This window comes from Sciurus vulgaris (genome assembly GCF_902686455.1).
Source record: "Sciurus vulgaris genome assembly, chromosome: 1".
NCBI classification, from domain to species: Eukaryota; Metazoa; Chordata; class Mammalia; order Rodentia; family Sciuridae; genus Sciurus; species Sciurus vulgaris.
In genome coordinates this window covers 23,681,505-23,700,200 of record NC_136461.1, presented here as the reverse complement: position 1 = coordinate 23,700,200, position 18,696 = coordinate 23,681,505, and the positions used below count along the sequence as shown (strand labels likewise).

Sequence of the window (18,696 nt, the reverse complement as noted above, 5' to 3'; positions counted from 1 at the left end):
GGGGATGTAGCTCAGTGATAGAACACTTGCCTAGTATATTCTAGACCTTGGGTCCTATCCCCAGTACCACAAAAAACAACAGAATTGAAGGATATATGTCCCAGATTAAAAGACCAAAATGAGTAATATAAAGAATGCAAAGGGAAAACAAACAAGAACCCGCTGCCAAAAAAAAAAAAAAAAAAAAAAAAAAAAAAAAAATCCTAAGAACTTCCAGAGGAAAAACCAGTAGGTTCCATACAAGAGAATAACTAACAACAGACTTTTTAACAGTAATGCGTGCGTGTACACCTTTAAATTTATGAGGACATGCAGGTAGTGTTCTATACCAAACTAACAAGCAAGTATTGGGATAAAATAATTTTCAGATGTGTAGGAACCAAAAAAAAATTTAATCTCCTATGCTCCCTTTCTTAGAAATTCCCTTCTTATCAATTCTTACCAAATCTTTGGTACTAGAACCAATTCTTACCAATTCTAATACCAAAGATTAAGAAGAGGAAAATACAGGATCCAGGAAACAGAATCAATCTAGGAGGGCAGCAAAGGAAAATCCTAGATGACAGCTCTGTAGCAGGGCTACAGAACAGTAATGCAGATTAACAGAGGATTCTAGGAAGGAGCACTCCAGGAAAAAAAATAGAAGTTGATAGATTACTGGTATATTTAAGTATTTATGGAGGGAGAGAGGGAACACCAATTAGAATATAAGTTCACATTTTTTTAAAAATTAAAGAAATTCATTTGTAGTTTTGAAAAAAGTGAGGCAATTAACAACTCCAGAAAAAGAAATGATTTAAGAAAATGAAATCACAAGACATAACTTGGCTTTGTAGTGAACAATATCTACTTATTTGTAACACAAACAATAAATACTAACGTAACACCCATTAGGATAACTGCTATTTAAAAAGCAAAAACAAGTGTTGCAAAGATGGGAAAACTGAAACTCTGATACAAGGCTGTGGGACTATAAAATGGTACAACTGCTGTACATAGTATGGAGATTACTAAAAAAAAAAAAAAAAAAAAACTAACACATGATCCAGTAATCCCACTTCTGGATATACATCCAAAAAGAATTTAAAAGCAAGATCTCTATTCATAAGAGCCAAGAGGTAGAAGTAACATGAATGTCTTTCATCAGATCAATAGATAAACAACATGACTGACATATAAATACAATGGAATAGCTTTAGAAAGGAAGGAAATCCTGTCATATGCCACAATATGAATGCATCTTGTAGACATTAGTGATATAAACTAGTCACACACACACACACATTAAAAAAAAAAAACAAGTACTATATGATTCCACTTACATGAACAAGGGATAAAGGTTGAGTGCAATTTTTGTTTAATGGATATGGAATCTCAGATTTGCAAGATGAAAAAGTTCTGGAGATCTGTTTCACAACAACGTGCATATATGTAACACTAATCAACTGTAGTGTTCATTAACACTTAAAAGCTGGTTAAGATAGAGCAGGGTACAGTGTGCATACCTGTGACCCCACCTACTTAGGAGGCTGAGGCAAAAGGATCTACACAGTTTGAGGCCATCCTGGGAAACAGCAAGAACCTGTCTCAAAAATAAAAGAAGGGGACTGGTTGTGGCTCAGTGGTAGAGCCTTGCCTAGCACATGTGAGGCACTGGGTTTGATTCTCAGCACCGCATATAAATAAATGAATAAAATAAAGGTTCACTGACATCTAAAAATATATTTAAAAAAAAAAAGGGCTGGGAATGTATCTCAGAGGTAGAATGCTTGCACAGCATGTGTGGCAGCCTGGGTTCAAACCTCAGAACCACAAAAAAAGCAACAAAAATTTGGTTAAGATAGCAATTATGCCAAGCGTGGTGGCACATGCCTATAATCCCAGCAGTTCGAGAGACTAAGGCAGGAGAATCATGAGTTCAAAGCCAGTCTCAGCAACTTAGGGAAGCCCTAAGCAACTCAGTGAGACCCTGTCTCTAAATAAAAATACAAAGTAGGGCTGGGGATGTAGCTCAGTGGCCGAGTGCCCCTGAGTTCAATTCCGAGTACCCCCCCCAAAAAATAAAATAAAATTAAATACATAAAAAGGGATGGGGATGTGGCTCAGTGGTTGAGAGCCCCTGGGTTCCATCACTAGACCAAAAAAAAAAAAAAAAAAGTAGAAAATCGTCAGCCAGGCACAGTATAGCATAGCTGTAGTCCTAGCTACCTGGGAGGCTGTGTCAGAAAGATGGCTTAAGCATAGGAGTTTGAGGCCAGTCTGGGCAACACAGCAAGACCTTGTATCAGAAAAAGGAAGGGAGGGAGGGAGAGAAGGATGGAGGCAGGGAAGCTGATGACTGAAGAAGAAACGATATATTTAGAAAATAAGCATTTTCCATGCAACATTCAGTATAGTAGCTCATTCAGGCAAAGATCATCAATGAATGCTCAAATCATTAGGTGATCAGTTTGCTGGGAACAGGATATTCGTATGGCACCAAAGTATCACCCCACAGATGACTTACTAATTACAAAGAGGAAAAATGTAATTTACATTGGAAAGATATGGCAGTTAACACCTCAACAATATTATTATTATTAGTGGAACAACCTGTCATTAGTGCCTCCTAATTTGATATAGGATGAATACCTAACAGCAGTTCTGAACTATTCCTACCCTAATCTGAATCTAATCCTGTTTCTAGACCCAACTTCTAGTTTATGGAATACAGGGAATGGAGGAACAAATTAAACACCACCAAGGGAACAATCGGACAAAATTCAGAATGTGGGACAATCTACAAACAAGTGACCTAAATTAAAAGATTAAGCAGACAGTAACTAAACATGTGAACCTTGATTAGATACTATTTGAACAAAGTTACAAATAGACATGTTGGGACAAATGTGGAAACTGGAATATGGACCAGATATTAGATGATTTTAAGAAATAATGATTAAAAATAAATTGTCAACATTAAAAATGTTTAACCTTACTAATTATTAAAACAAAATGTTAAAATTTGCCTATCGATATTGGTGACAATAAAAATTAATACAAATTTTTGGGGACAATCTGGTAACACGTAACAAAAGTTTTTAAAATGTTTATATACTTTACCCAGCAATTCCACTTCTAGGCATTCATCCTATAGAAATAAGAGTTGTACATAAACATTTATTGACCAGAATATTTACTACAGCATTACTAATGAAAATGGATACAACCTAATTATCCGAGATGGAATAAATTATGTAACAGAACACTCTGTAATCATTAAAAATCAATGTGGAATATTTAACATGTAAAGGTCCTTAAAATACATTAAGTACAAAGAAAGCAGATTACAAAATAAGTAATTTCCCTGTATATATTCTACCTTTTAGAAAACATAATTATCAAAATGTTAATTTTGTTATTTCTAGGCAGCAGAATGGATTGTTAAGTGATTTTAATTTTTTCCTTTGGAGAGAGGATCACTGTTTCAAATAACTGGAAGAATAAAAAATGGAAGAGCAAAGTTATTTTTTAATAATCCTAGACAGCAGAATTAAGGACGATGACCTGAAATTACAGGGAAGCCAAGTTTGGTCCACTGTAAGGAATCACTTTCCAATAATTAAGAGTTTTCAAAGCAATGAGCGGCCTACTTCATGGTAATGAGTTATGCATATAAGAACTCTGAGTAAAGGCTGAATGGTCATTTAGCAAAGATACACAGAACAGATTTATGTGTTAGGAGATTAAAGAGAAGATTTTAACAGTCCTTTTCAACTGCAATTGATAATTCCATATAAAGTTTATCGTAAGTGGCTGGGATGCTAGGAAGGAAAAACGTTTTTATTAAAAACCCATATGGCACTAAATTAAACAAAAGTATGCCTACATTAGAATAATGGAGTTAAAGGATGATTTGTTACATTCCTTATCAATAATATACACATTATTGATAAAATAAAAGGAGATGACTAACCCAAAGGAAGACTTCAGATTGAATTAACAAGAACTATCTTTCAGTCTGCCCCCTATTAATTTGTGTCTAATAAGAATCTAAAGAATTAAACTTTTTCAAGATAAAATAACACTAAATATCACAAAAGAAAGACATGAGGCACTATACTACCTTTTTTTGATTCTGAATGCCCTTAATCATATATAAACAGAGGAAAGATGAAGAATAAACCCTTCCCCACTTTTTAATATGGTGTACAAAATTTTAAGACTCTGGATATATGACTATTAGGCATTAGAAAGTGACACAAAAATTTAGTATCTGGTGGCATGGTAGTGCACGCCTGTAATCCCAGCTACATAGATGGCTGAGGAAGGATGATTGCAAAGTCAAGGCCAGCCTGGGCAACTTATTGAGAACCTCAAAATAAAAATAAAAAGAGGGTTGGCCTCAGTGATAGACTGCCCTGAGCTCAATCCTCAGTACCCAAAACAAAACAGAACAAAAAACCTTAGTACTGGGTTGAGGATGTAACTCAGCAGTAGAATGCTTGCCAGGTGTGTATGAGGCCTTGGGTTCAATCCCCAGCAGCAAAAAAAAAAGAAAGAAAGAAAGGAAGAGAACTTAGTATCATGTTGGATTATTGGCAGGCAGATGGAAATGCTAGAGGCCTATGAAAATTTTAGAATATCTGTGATGCTGAAAATCATTAGATGTCAGAAAAAATTCTCTAAAAGATGTGATTTTTAAAAAGTAATTAACTAATTTATTTATTTTTGTGGTACTGGGGATTGAACCCAGGGATACTCTTACCACTGAACTATATCCCCCAGCTCTTTTTATTTTTAATTTTGAGACAGGTTCTCACTAAGTTGCCCAAGCATCATGAACTTTTAATCCTCCTGCTTCAGCCTCCCAAGTAGCTGGGATTATAGGTGTGTGCCACCACACCTACCTAAAGATGCAATTTTTAAAAACAAAAATATTTCTTTAATATTTAAATGTTCTAATATACACAAAAGTATAGAATAATGAACACCCATGCACCCATCACTCAGCTTCATCTAGCTACATTTTGTCAAAGCTGTTACATCTAATTCCAGGCTTGGGTTTTTTTATTTTCTTTTGAGATTTCAATACCAGAGATCTCACTTTTTATATATAAAACTTTAGTATGAAAAGATGAAGTTTCTTGTTAACAGTAAGTATTCAATAAATGCTGGTTACAGGACTACGTACTGTTCTATGAATTCAACTAAGCTTCATTATCCTCATTTTACAACTGAGTTCATAATGGGTCAATGTCACCCAATCAATAAAGAGTAGTGCCAAACTATGACCCCAGACTAGACTAGATTTTATTTTTCCAACCACTAAGTTCTGCTGCCTTTTTACTTTATTAGTTATTCTAGTTGCACTTTGGACATATGTACAGGAGAGGGATTTTTAAATGAGGAAGAGAATGGAATGGAAAAGATTCTATAATGTGAGCAGTTGATCCTTGCTTTTCCTGTGAAATTTTCTTCAAATGGGCCAAATGAGAAAGCAAAATGTAACTAGGTATCAGTATCAACTGCCTAAGGAAGAGGGAAGCCACCTCACAGAGAGAAAAGCAATGACTGGGGCCTTTTCCACAGAACTTGAATATAAACAAATCTAATTTTCCCCTCCCAACAACGTGGGTGGGATGCTGTCTTTACTTCCACCAGACCTAAAAAAATAGTTTAAGAGAAAAAGTCTCATGAGCAGAGGGTTGAGAAATCATAACGAGTGACATTTGATTGCTTAATAAAATCTTGATTAAAAAATAAAAGAACCTGGAATAGAAACTTCTTCTGACAGATAATTCAGGAGTTTCACTCACAGGCTTATAAAACAAACAAACGACTAATTCAAAGACTTTACAAAAGAAAGGGGCTGTCTTCTGCTGAAGGAACGACAATCCCCCTAAAATATTCCCTAGCAATTTACAACAATCTTAAGAGTGATTACTTATATGTCTTTTCTCTGGAACTTAACTAGGATATCCTCCTTCCTCACCTTCCACTCTTATCCAACTGCAAACACAGGAATCCTTCCCAGCAACTACTTATACTTTTAAATGCAATCCTTTAGAAGACTAACCAATGTTGCCATGTAATTATCGTTTCCTTCCCTGGACTACAAATTTCCAAAGGGCCAAGACACTCTAACTTCTCTTCACATTTCCAATTTCTGATCTTCAGACCTAGCATGACTGAAAGTTCCCAAGAAAGGTTTACTGAATGAATATGAAAGAAGCTAAAGATGGCAGAATATCAAGTGATCTGTAGGAGAGAGAATTCTTTTATCAATTTACCCTAATTTCTTTTACCCTAATTTCTGTACCTTCAGTTCTGCCCACAAGTTTTCCTTTAGGAGTTTCCCCATTAACCAATTGTTCAAGCTGAATGGTAACATGGAATATACTCTAGAGAAAGTCTATGTGCTAGAGAAAGAATCTAGCTACTTTGATTTGCAATAGCCTCTAATGAAATAGGGAAAAATTAGCTTAATGGATCTAGAAAATAGTCAAACCTTTCAGGAGCTTTCATTCAGAAGCCAGGATGCAGGATGGTGTTTGAAATGCTTGCTTTTTTTTTTTACAAGTAAATGCTGAAGTCAACAGGTAAAATAAATAATTTCCCAAATTAACTAGTAGGGTCCTCCACTTCTACTACTTTTCAGGCAAAAAATTTCCTAGCAAAAAAAGTAGAGGTGTGAGCTATAGCCCTCAACCATAAGGGATACACTCTTTATGTACAGTACTAATATGAGTCTGTTTAGACCCTTCCCTACTATTGGTTAGCCAAAACACTTAGGGTGATTATCTGGCTAGGCAATCCCTTGAAGTAAAAATCTTTGGGTAAGGAAATATCTTTGCACCAATTTAAGAAAAGTCAAAATAATCTCCCAATTTAAGATGCATTACACTGCAAAGAAAAAGTCCCATCACATGTTTTATATGCCATTCTTTCATTACCATGTTACCTTGGTTAGAGTCCCCTGGATCTTCTATATGATCAAAGACACTCCTGAGATAAATTTGCTTCTGCTGTTCTAGATCTGATTGTGAAAACGTCGAAACATTAGTCCTTGAACAAAGCAAACCAGGAGGAAAAACAATCCATTAGAACCATGAATATACTGCTTTGTAAAGAGAAGTCACATAATGCTGACTATTAGAACAACCAACTTTCAGAGGTAGAATTCTCTTTAAGATCCAGCAATAGAAGACAGTATTAGTCATATAATATGAAGCTGAAATCAGGTATGAAACTGAGTAAAAGGAAGAGAAAAAACAGATACAACCTCCTGCTAACAAGTGATAGAAAGGTAAAGATTACCTAGTCCTTAGAGAAAGAAAGCAGTTGTTCAATAATTCAAAATTAGTCAGGAAACAGCTAACTTCATAGAGCCACAGAAAAGTTGAATGAGATAAAGGCTGAAAAGAACAAGCTAAATCTGGCAATTAGAGCAATGGTGACCATGGGAAGAGCAACTTCTGGTCCTTGCTCATGCTGACTGAGCTGTATTAAAGTCAGAGAATGAAAATATTGAGATTGTAAATTTATTACTGTTCCCAGTAATGTGACTTGTGTTCTTTTGGTATAATTTCCATTGTAAGCAATTCATAAGATTTCCTTTAATTATGTAAACAAAACAGAAAACTGGGATTAGGGAGGCAAAAAGGACTATATTTGTAATATTTAAAAATTTTAAAGCAGAATAAATATGATATCTAATCAAAGTGTGACAAAAATCTTTTTAAAAATTTCACTGTAAGAATATCAATCTGATTTCAATAAAAAAAATAGTTTTTCTAGTACATTCAATGAAAAGGCCCACGTACAGACACTGCCATCTCCTGGCAACAAGAAAATCAACTGAAAAGGTGACCCAAATATCTGCAGTCCCTGACTAGGATTCCCCCTACTCACCCCAGAACCTGTATACAAGGTGGCAGAGATAACTAAAGAATTTTCTACATAGTCACATTCTAACATTTTTGTTAAAATTACCCTGTATGCTTCTATCTTACATGTTATCAGGCTTCTACACAGGAAAAGAGATCTTACATTTATACAGTGCTTTCTCTGTGTCTTTTTTACCTTAAAAATAACCCTGTGAGGCAGAGAAGGCATCATAAGGCACATAAGGTTTACTTTAACTGACATTAAAAACTGAGATGAGAGATTATTATTTGACTTGCCCAAGATCACATAGTAATAGTGCCAGAACTTCAGGTTTGCTTATTCCCAACGTAGGGCTTTCTCTCATACTAAGGAGATATTGGGAAGGGGGAAAAGATTAAAAAAAAAAAAAGAACCAACAAAAAACAGAACATTTATACTGCTACATTACCTGGTTTTGGTTTGTAGAACAGGAATGACTTTGCCTAGTCTTCTCTCACGGACTTTCATTTCCCCAGAATCCTTATCAAGAACATCCTGGTTTTGGGGTTTTTTTGTTTTTTTTTTTTTTTTCACAGCAGTAGAAGTGCAAAAAGAAGATGGTTCTTAGTTATAAATTCTTCTTTTAAGTTTCAGCTATAACATATAACTGAAAATAACACTTCATGGAAATATTTTTTTCTACTTTTTTTTTTTTTTTTTTTTTTTTTTGCAATGCTGGGGATTGAACCCAGGGCCTTGTACTTGCAAGGCAAGCACTCTAAGAACTGAGTTATATCTCCAGCCCCTGGAAATATTTTTTAATTAAAGATTAGAATTGAATAGCTCTGGGCTGGGAGTGTGGCTCAGTGATAGAGTGCTTGCCTACCATGTGTGAGGCCCTAGGTTCGATCTTCAGCACATAAAAATAAATAAAAACAAAATAAAGTATTATGTCCATCTACAACTTAAAAATAAAAAGCCTTGAAAACTACTGCATACTGTACACTATAGTAGTGCTTTAAGTGAAACAGCAACTATAATCTTAAAAATACATAAATAAATCCTATGAGGTAGGAATTATTATATAGAATCCATTTGGCAGAAAGGAAATCAGTCTCAAAAATATTAGGTAAGTTGTCCAAATTTTTTTTTTTTTTCAGATCTTCAGTGGCTGACTCAGAGCTGGTGCTATACTGAATAAAGCAACCAAAGATTGAGACTTAGGATAAAAATCCAAAGAAAGAAGTAATAATAAAATAATCATCACTTTAGCAATAATAAATAGTAAGATATGATGTACCAGGTACTGTAAATACGTCATTTTACTAATCCTCACTCTACCCAAAAAATATTATTTATTCGGGGCGTGGTGGTGCACTCCTTGTAATCCCAGTGGCTCTGGAGGCTGAAGCAGGAGGATTCCAAGTTCAAAGCCAGATTTAGCAACTTAGTGAGGTCCTAAGCAACTACGCAAGACCCTGTCTCAAAATAAAAAATATTAAAAGTGCTGGGGATGTGGCTCAGTGGTTAAGAGCCCAAGTTCAATCCCTGGCACCAAATAAAAGAAATATTATTTATTACAATTTACAGAAACAGGTTGGGGAGAGATTGGTGATGTACCTCAGTGTTACAGTGTGAGCACAAAGCCCTGGATCCCATCTCTAGCACCAAAAAATAAATAAATAAATAAAGAAAAAGAAGGGGAAACTAGAGGCTAAATAATTAGCTTAGAGTCACAGTGCTAGTCAGGATTCCAACCCTCATATGTCTAAATATAAAGCTGGGCTACAGTACAACAAAAGCACCACTGTGGTATATAACGTCCATTATAGGGGAGGGTATACACATATGTGGACAGGGGTATCAGGGAACTCTTCTATACGGCTTCTGAATGAAAAAAAAAAAAAAAAAAATTTTTTTTTTACCTTGAAAAATGTACTTACTTTGTTTGATGAACTGGAAATAACAGGAAACCTCATTTCACAACTTGATTTATGTGATCCACCATTTTTCCAGGATGACCCCATATTTGGAGTCTCTGAATGGTCTGAGATCTGAGAGAACACAGGTGTAGATTTCTTATTGTCAGGTGTATTTTTATCAGAGACAGTTTGTTGAAAGTTACTGTTCAAAGGAGAAGAGAACAGGGACCCATCCCAGGCAGAGTTATTGGGGCTGATCTCTTCAGATTCAGTGCAAAGTTCACTCTCATTAGGGCTAAGACCATCTTCTCTCATCCCTTCTTCAAGGGAAGAGGGTTTGTCAGTATCTTTGGATGAATCAATCTTGTCCTTATCAAGCACAGGATCACAAACTGATGGATTAAATGGTGCAACAACAGTTACTTTTATAAGATTCTTTTCTAGTACAAATCGTCTGTTTAATGGTTTAGTAGGAATTGGTCCATGACCAACTGATGTACTTAGTTGAGGTAGTTTGAAGAGGCTAGCAGTCTCAGCTACTGGTCTCAAGGTGTATAATGAATTTTTTTCTTGGGGAGTTTCAAGTAGAACTTGACTCCCTTTCCCTCCATTCTCAACATGCCCGCCATCATCTTTACACAACCTTTCTTCCAAAGAAAAGCGCTCATCTGATGGGTCATCATCCTTCAAAAGCTCATCAATCTCTTCCTCCGTGTAACTGAAATTGTCATCATCTTCTTCTCCTTCAGACAGCTCCAGCAAGGAGTCGTCCAATTCATCCTCATCCAAGGAACCCCAAGAAAATGGGGCAGTGTCTTTAGGCAAGAAAGAGGTACCAGAAGACTGTTCTGAAGGTACTAGTGAGCACGTCATATCTGGAAAAATAAGAGTAAGTTTCACTAAGGAATAAAAAATACTTTAAATCAACTTCAACCCACTATACATAGGGGTGGCATCCCAATATTTCAAATTCTTTGCACTGAGACTTGTAACATGAGAACAAATTTTAAGATATTTAACCTTACCAGAATTGTGGAAATACATATTAGAATATTTTTCTTATCAAATGGTAAAAATAAAGAACAGGATAATCTGGGTTGATGAAGAAACAAGCAATCACACGCTATCACTAAGAGTATAAATCAGCACAATATTTTGTAAAGAAATTTGGCAATACTATTTGAGCAGTTTCACTTCTGGATATTTATTCTACACCTATTACAAATGCACATGAAAACATATACAAGGATGTTCAAAGCAGTGTTTTTCAAAGTAGCGAAATTTGGAGGTAACTTTAATGTTCACCATTGACAGAAATGTTCAGTAAAATCATGGGGCATTCATGCTATAGAGTATTTTTCAACTATTAAAAGACAATGAAACAGACCTATATGTATATGTACTATCATGGAATGATATCTACAACATACACACACATATATATATATATATTTACACACACACATTCAGTTTACACTTTTAAAAAAATTACTCTTAAAAAAAAATAGCAGGGGGAGGGAGGGAGACATAATTAGATAAATAACTGTCTTCCATACTGTGTGGAGCTGCTGGAACGATCTCTGTCTTTGCCACGAGACCAAATGGAAAAAGGTTTCAGCTCCTGCTAGCTGTTCCTTTCAGGAGACTTGTCAAAATGATTGACTCCCACCTTCCTGCAGGCACAAAGAAAATTAAAGGATCTTCTCATCACTTTCAACTCTGCTAATTATGAAGTCAACTGCATAATGCTTCAAGGTGCTCTATCTATTAATTTCGATCTTGATTTTTTTTGAAATACCACAAAGTTGAATTTTTTTTTTGAGTCAAGAACACCAAAGAAAAACCTTTAGAGGAAAAAAATTATGCAACTAAGAACTAGTTTTATTCCTCCCCAAAATTTGCACTTTCTTAAGATTATGATTTGCTTTAGTAGGATGACTACTGGTTTGGGAATCCAAAGACCTGGATTATAGTACTAGTTCTGCCATTAACCAGCTCTAACCAATTAGCCATTTAATTGTTTGGATTATAAAATAGTAAGGGATGGAGAAGGGGGACTAGGCAATGCCTAAGAGTCCACCAAAATCTAAAAATTACAATCACACCCCCCCCCCGCAAAAAATCTCATTTTCAATATATATAAAATACAAAGAAAAGGTCTGTAAAAATCAGTGACCATTATAACTTGCAGGGAGACAGAGGTAGGTTAAGGGAAGTCTTCCATCAGCAACATTTTACATTTCTACTTGAACATTTGTTTGTATAATTAAAACCTAGTTTATAAACAGCTAATGATAGACTTAATCTGTAATTGTCCAGATAAGGTGACTAAAACGCTGGTATTTTACATACAATTTCTAAGAAGCTCAAAGAAATGCTTAACACTAAACTCAATAATTAGAAAATTCCTTACAGCTTTTTAACTGTAAAATTTCCTCCATTCCACTACCTCCATAACCACACCTTGAGTTTTAGCTTCGATTCATGCATTCTTTCAGAAAACACTGCCTGAACTACAATTATCACATAGCACTGAGTTACATGATATATCTCTACATGAATTCCAGAGATAAAGTTATGGTTCCCATCCTCCAGGAATCTATGCTATGGAGACAGCACTGAAAATTAAGCATCATTATGGGACAACATAAAATGGTACGAACAACAAAGCAGGAGAGAAAGAGGTAGAAAAGCGGAAAGATTATAGAACTTTAGAAGTAACCTAGTTAAGATGGGACCGAAAGAACTATTAAGTGCCTATTATAAACCAGGAACTGTCAGAAACATTTTACAACTCTAACCCTTTAAAACAACCCTGTAAAATTGAGCTTATTAAAGAAACCAAGTATTTAAACTTAAGAGCCACTAACACTTTTTATTTAACTAATATCTCAGCAATTGGCGACAGGTGGGGTGTAGCTCAGTGGTAGAGCACGTGCTTGCCAGGTCCTGGGTTCAATCCCTAGCACCAAAACAAAAGCAAAAACAAAACACAACAATTATTGTGACATGAGTTCCAGACGTCAATCCCAAAAAAACCAAAGGCCAAATGTTTTTGCTGATATGCGGAACACACAATAAGGGGGTGGGGATAGAAGTTCATTGGATTAGACAGAGGGAAATAATGGGAATAAGAAAAACTGAATGAATCAGACATACCTTGTCTATGTTCACATATAAATACATGACCAGTGTAACTCCACATCATGCACAATCACAAGAATGGGAAGTTATACTCCATGTTCATATGTCAAAATACGTTCTACTGTCATGTATAACTAAATACAACAAAAAAAGTTCCAGGCATTGAAACAGGTATCCCTATGAAGAAAAAGGTTAATTTCTTGACCTAGTAACTAAGTTATTTTATAAAGTTGTTTATTTAGGCAGCAGTATGAAAAGTTTAAGAAAAATTTTAAAGAAACTTCAGGATTAGCAACAAAAAGCATACTACAAACTAGAATATCCAAGGCAACTATAATTTATTTGTCCTTGTTCAGTGTTAAGTTTTGTTGAAAATTAACTTTCTAAATTGAAAAATTGAATAAACTTTTTTGTTATACAGAGAAGTATATTGTAAAGAAACAATCAGAACACAAGGGCATTACATTAAGAGATGTTTTGTTGTTTGTTTTGGCATTGGGGAATCAAACCCAGGAGCACTTTATCCATGAGCTACATCCCCAATCCTTTTCATTTTATTTTTATTTTTTGAGGCATAGTCTCATTAAATTGCTGAGGTCCTCCCTAAATCGTTGAAGCTAGCCTGGAACTTGCCATCCTCTAGCCTCAGCCTCCCAAACTGCTGGGATTATAGGCACATGCCACTGCACCCAATTAAGTGATTTCTAAGCAAGTTTCCTGGATATATGGAGGAATAAGGGAACAAGTTTTAATAAACAACTCTTAATATGACAAAAAAAAAAAAAAAAAAAAACCTTTGTGATTTTTAAGCACAAATATCACAGGCATTGGGAGTTAAGTAGCTGCATTTTCTGGACCACTGCCTCATCTCAACCTGTCCAAAAGGTCTACTCCAAATGCTTGCTTGGCCAAGTGGAGTGTTCCATAGATTTTCACTCATGGGAAATGCAAGTTCAGAGGCATTAATTTAGCCAAGTATGCATAGTTAATAAAGCTAGAATACAGATCTAACCAAAGTCTAACTCCACAGGCAATGTTTTTTCCTACCCCTTTTGTGATAAGACTTGCCAAGGGTCTATCAGCAAATTGCACAGCTAGAATCTGAATTCAGATCTTCTAAATTCGGTATTTTTTTTTTCTTTTTTTTGGAACCAGGGTTTGAACCCAGGGGCATTTAACCACTGAGCCACATCCCCAGCCTATTTTAAAATATAATCTCCTGCCTCAGCCTCCTGAGCCATTGGGATTACAGGTATATGCCACTACACCTGCCTAAATTCAGAATACTCTATAATAAACCATGGAATATATGAATACTGAAGAGGGTTTTTGGTTTTTAGAAAAAAATAAGCTGCCTTATCAGATGAAATGGAAGAACATGACAAATACTCCCAAACATGGCCAAACATCACTGGAAGAAACTTGCCAACATTGGGCCAGGATCCTTTACAGTAATTATTAATTTCTGTGTCACATAACATCCAGAAGCTCAGAGCTGGCTCTTCAGAATTTCTCTCACAGAATGTTACAAACAGAAAAAGCATGCAAAACAATGCCATATACATACATATGTACATATATGTGTATACAAACACACACACACACACACACACACGGAGAGTTTTTTTTTTCCTTTGAGGTACTAAGGATTGAACACTGGGGTGCTTTACCACTGAGCTACATCCATACTCCCCCTTTTAAAAAACATTTTAGGTTTTTAATATTTACTTCCATAGCAGTGCCCATCCCTTTTTGTTTTTGAGACAGGGTCTCTGTAAGCTACTGAGTCCGGCCTTAAAGTTGAAATCTTCCTGCCTCAGCTTCCAGAGTAGTTGGGATTATAGGTGTATACCAACCATGAGAGATCATTTTTAACTTGCACAAATCATTCTCTTCACAACTTTTTTCCTCATTTATCAAAATTATTTTTATTATACAAAATTTAAAACATATATTCAAGTAACATAACGAACCCCCACATATCCATCACAGCCCCAGTAACTATTAACCCATAGCTAATCTTGTCCTATCTATTTCCCCCCTTTACCAGACTATTCTGAAGTAAGTCCCAGGCATCACATCATTTCATTTATAAACCAGAAGTCCTTATCATAAAATATTTGGTTCAAATTTCCAATTATCTTTGTCATATTTTTCCAGGATTGGGGGTAAAAAAAAAAAAAAGCTGGGCACAGTAGTACACACCTAAAATCCCAGCGACTCCGGAGGCAGGAGGATCTCGAGTTCAAAGCCAGTCTCAGCAACTTAGGGAGACCCTGTCTCTAAATAAAATATAAAAAAGGGTTGGGGATATGGCTCAGTGATTAAGCGCCCCTGAATTCAATCCCTGGTACAAAACAAACAAATATTCAAATAAGGTCCACACAATACAACTGACAATGCCTTCTGAGTATTTTAATTTATAGAATCCCCTTCTTTTTCTCCTTTCAATTTATTTGTAAAAGAAACAATACCACACATGTATGAATACATACGCATTATAAAATTATAAAAATATGCACAGGAATGAGAAACCCCAAATTCAGCATAGTGTTTACCTCTGGTGGTAGGGAAGGAGAAAAAAAGGCAAGGAGATATGAGCAGCTTCAGTTCTATCACTAATGCTTTTTTTGGGGGGGGTTTGTTTTTGTTTTTTTTCAGGGCCGAGAACTGAACTCAGGGCCTTGTGTTTACTAGGCAAGCGCTCTGCCACTGAGCTAAATTCCCAACCCCAACTAACGCTTTGCTTTAAAAAATAAAAAATAAAAAGCCAGACACAGTGGCATACACCTACAGCCCCAACTACTAGAGGATAAGGCAGGAGGATTACAAGTTTAAGGCCAACCTGGACAACTTGGCAAGACCCTGTCTGATATTAAAAATTAAAATGGGCTGGAGATGTAGCTTAGTGGTAAAGCTTCTTTTTCTGGGTTCAATCCCCCATACAAGAAGGAGGAAAAAAAAAAAAAAATCCCAGGAACAAGGGCTGAGGATGTGATAGACTGCTTGCCTAACATAGAGGCCTGGGTTTGATCCACAGCATCAAAAAACAATAACAAGAAAAGACCTGAAACAAATATGGCAATGTAAGATAAAATTGGATGGTGAGCATAATGATTATTAAAGCATTATGTTACTTCCTATTTTGTATGTTTAAAGTATTTAATTAACAGCTTTTTAAAATTATGAAGTCCCTAGGCATGATGCGGCAAGCCTGTAATCCCAGCCATCTCAAAGGCTGAGTCAGGAGGATCACAAATTCAAGGGCAGCCTAGTAACTTAGCAAAACCCTGTCTCAAAATAAAATTCTGAAAAGGACTGGGGATATGGCTTAGCAGTAGAGCATTTGCTTAATAAGAAGGGCACTGGATTTGATCCCCATTATCACAAAAATAAACAAATATTTCATAGTATAAAACCTATCTCTAAGGATTGTTGCAAGAATTAAATGAGATTATGAATTTAGCACACTATAAGCACAATCTAGAGATAAATAAATGGTGGCTATCATTTCATCCCACCACCACTTCCCTTGAAAAGTCTGAAGAAAAGCATAGGAATGGTAAGAAAGAGGAGCTCGAGACATAGCTCCTCTTGGAGAGCACTCGCCTGGCATTCGCGAGGACCACGGTTCGAATCCCCAGAACCACAGGAATGGTAAGGAAGTGCTAAATTGATAATGAACTTCCCCTAGACTGCTGATTGAGAAATTATCCAGTATGCTCAGTACTCAACCCAGCATTCAACCATATGATCACTAAAGACCAGACAGAATGGAGATCTGAAATACAAGGCAAATTCTGCAAATTAATGGTCACTGAAATATCTTGTATAGGGGTACTGGAATAAATATTCAGAGGCTTCAGCAACTTGCTTGTTATCTCTGAACTTAAATATAGATGAACACTTTAAAAAAGGGGATATTCACTGTTAACAAGATCACTTTCATCCTTGAGGATCAACTGAGGGGATGTTTACAAAAGTACTTTAAATCTAAAAACCCCATGCCAATGAATGTTGATTTCAATGAATTTGCAAGGCAGGAAACTAACAGACAAAACTGAAGTTCTTAAGATCAAGATCCACAAGACAGCCTTATGCTTCTGCTTGCCATTCTACCATCTGCCTTTCTTACTACCTGCCTGGTAACCTCCACTTAAAATACAGGGGCCCCTTTATTTTTAAGTAAAGAATATTTTTCCCATTTCCCAATTTTATCTTTTAATTCTGCTCCCCATCCCTGTGTGACCCTATTCTGTCCTTCCACATCTCTCTCACCTGTCCACCCCCTTCTTCACACTTCAGTGTACCACCCCCTCTCTCTGTTCTGAAACCTCCTGGTAGCAACCTGGTTCCCTATCTATTTTTACCTTACCTCAGAAAACCTATTGCCTTAGAGCACAAAGCCTTCTTCAGGCCACTAAAACTGTAACCAGATGCAACCCCACATCCTCTTTCAAGGTTCTAAAACCAAAACCATTACCAAACTTATGTCTGACAGTCCTGGTCAAAACTAAAGATTATTTCCAAAGAACAGGACTTCCCATTAATTAGCCTTTCATTTGCAACCTCTACCATATGCAATACATGTGAAATGCACAGCACAAAAGTCTTTGTTATCATTCATAAGACGGGCCTAGTATTTTCTAAAAATCAAAGGAAACTGAAATTATCTGTAAGAATTCTGCAATTCCCTTTGAGGCAACTAGAAATACTATAGGACAGACAAACCATCCAGGGCAGGAAACCTCTGCTTTAGGTAACATTCCACTAGTCAGGCTGGCAGGACTCTCCTCCGAAGTGGGCATAGGAAGCAGGGACTACCAACTGTAGCAAAGGTTTCTTTTTAAGATGTTTTTTAAAACAATTTTTAAACAGGTGTGCTAAAGTTTGGAGTCCCTAACAAATCCTAACAAATCCAAAGAAACAATGCAGATCAGGTTAGGGACGCTAGTGGGCAACTCGGCGACTTCTTGGTCGTCTCCAGGGCTCACCCTGCAGTGCCAACTGCTTCCCTCTCCCGGTTCACTGAGGACCAAGAGGAAGGATGGCCCAAGTCTACCTTTCCAAGGATACAGCCTGGCCTCCCCCGCCGCCCCGTGCTCTCCAGAAACGCGTCGGCCGCGAGGCGGCGCCGCGCTAGCGGCTGGGCCTTTACGCTTCCCTCTTCCCTCCCCAGAGGAGTCGAAAAATTCCCGCCTCCCCGTGGAAGGAGGGAGAAGCGCGGGCTTTCTCCCCGCCCCTCCCCCCGCAGGGGCAAAATCGGCCCCTCCGCAGGCCGGGGCGGTGCACCCTCTCGCTGGGGACAGCCGCCCACCGCCACACCTCGGCTGGCTCCGGTCCGCTCTCCCGGGGGGTGGGTCATCCTCTCCCTCCCGCACCCGCCCGCGCCGCCTAAAGTCCGCGATCCTCTTTCTCCCTAGTAACACCCCCCCGCTGGGCGGGCAGGGGGCAGGGGCATCCCCCACCCACCTCCACTGCACTGCGCCCTCCCCCACCGGGCAGGGACAGCGGACGTCGCTCATGCCTCTCAGATGACCCGACAGCCTCCCTTTTCCTCAGCAGGGTGAGGGGTGTCGCTCGCCCACCGAAGTGGAGATTGGGGGGGGCAGGGATATTCTCCCGCCACCACCTCAGGAGCGAGAACTAGCCCTTCTCCAAGCAGAACGAGGGCCTCCCTATCCTTCAAGGGGGCGGACGGTGTGCGCGACCCCCGGGAGAAGCAACAGGCGCCCCCAACCCCCGCGCAGCCGACGAACCGCCGACCCTTCGTCCCTCCCGC

The 18,696-nt window shown here is 37.5% G+C and overlaps 1 protein-coding gene across 9 annotated transcripts in view; it reads right to left on the bottom strand.

Moving 5' to 3' along the window:
- S100PBP (S100P binding protein) overlaps positions 1-18,696 on the bottom strand; it is a 41,216-nt gene that overhangs the window by 22,411 nt on the left and 109 nt on the right. For 3 of the 9 annotated variants that reach the window (XR_013765930.1, XM_079152235.1, XM_079152234.1), the window contains exons 2-7: positions 15,120-15,196; positions 11,327-11,443; positions 9,792-10,645; positions 8,318-8,403; positions 6,944-7,047; positions 3,103-3,130 (exon numbers count right to left, since the gene is read on the bottom strand). Coding sequence is in view for 8 of the 9 variants with exons in the window: in XM_079152235.1 (XP_079008361.1) it covers positions 3,126-3,130; positions 6,944-7,047; positions 8,318-8,403; positions 9,792-10,643 (1,047 nt within the window). In the remaining variant the exon portion in view is untranslated. Of the gene's footprint in view, positions 1-3,102; positions 3,131-6,943; positions 7,048-8,317; positions 8,404-9,791; positions 10,646-11,326; positions 11,444-15,119; positions 15,197-18,386; positions 18,686-18,696 lie in introns of those variants that run through there. The other 6 variants (XM_079152228.1, XM_079152233.1, XM_079152230.1 and 3 more) reach the window with 5 other exon arrangements.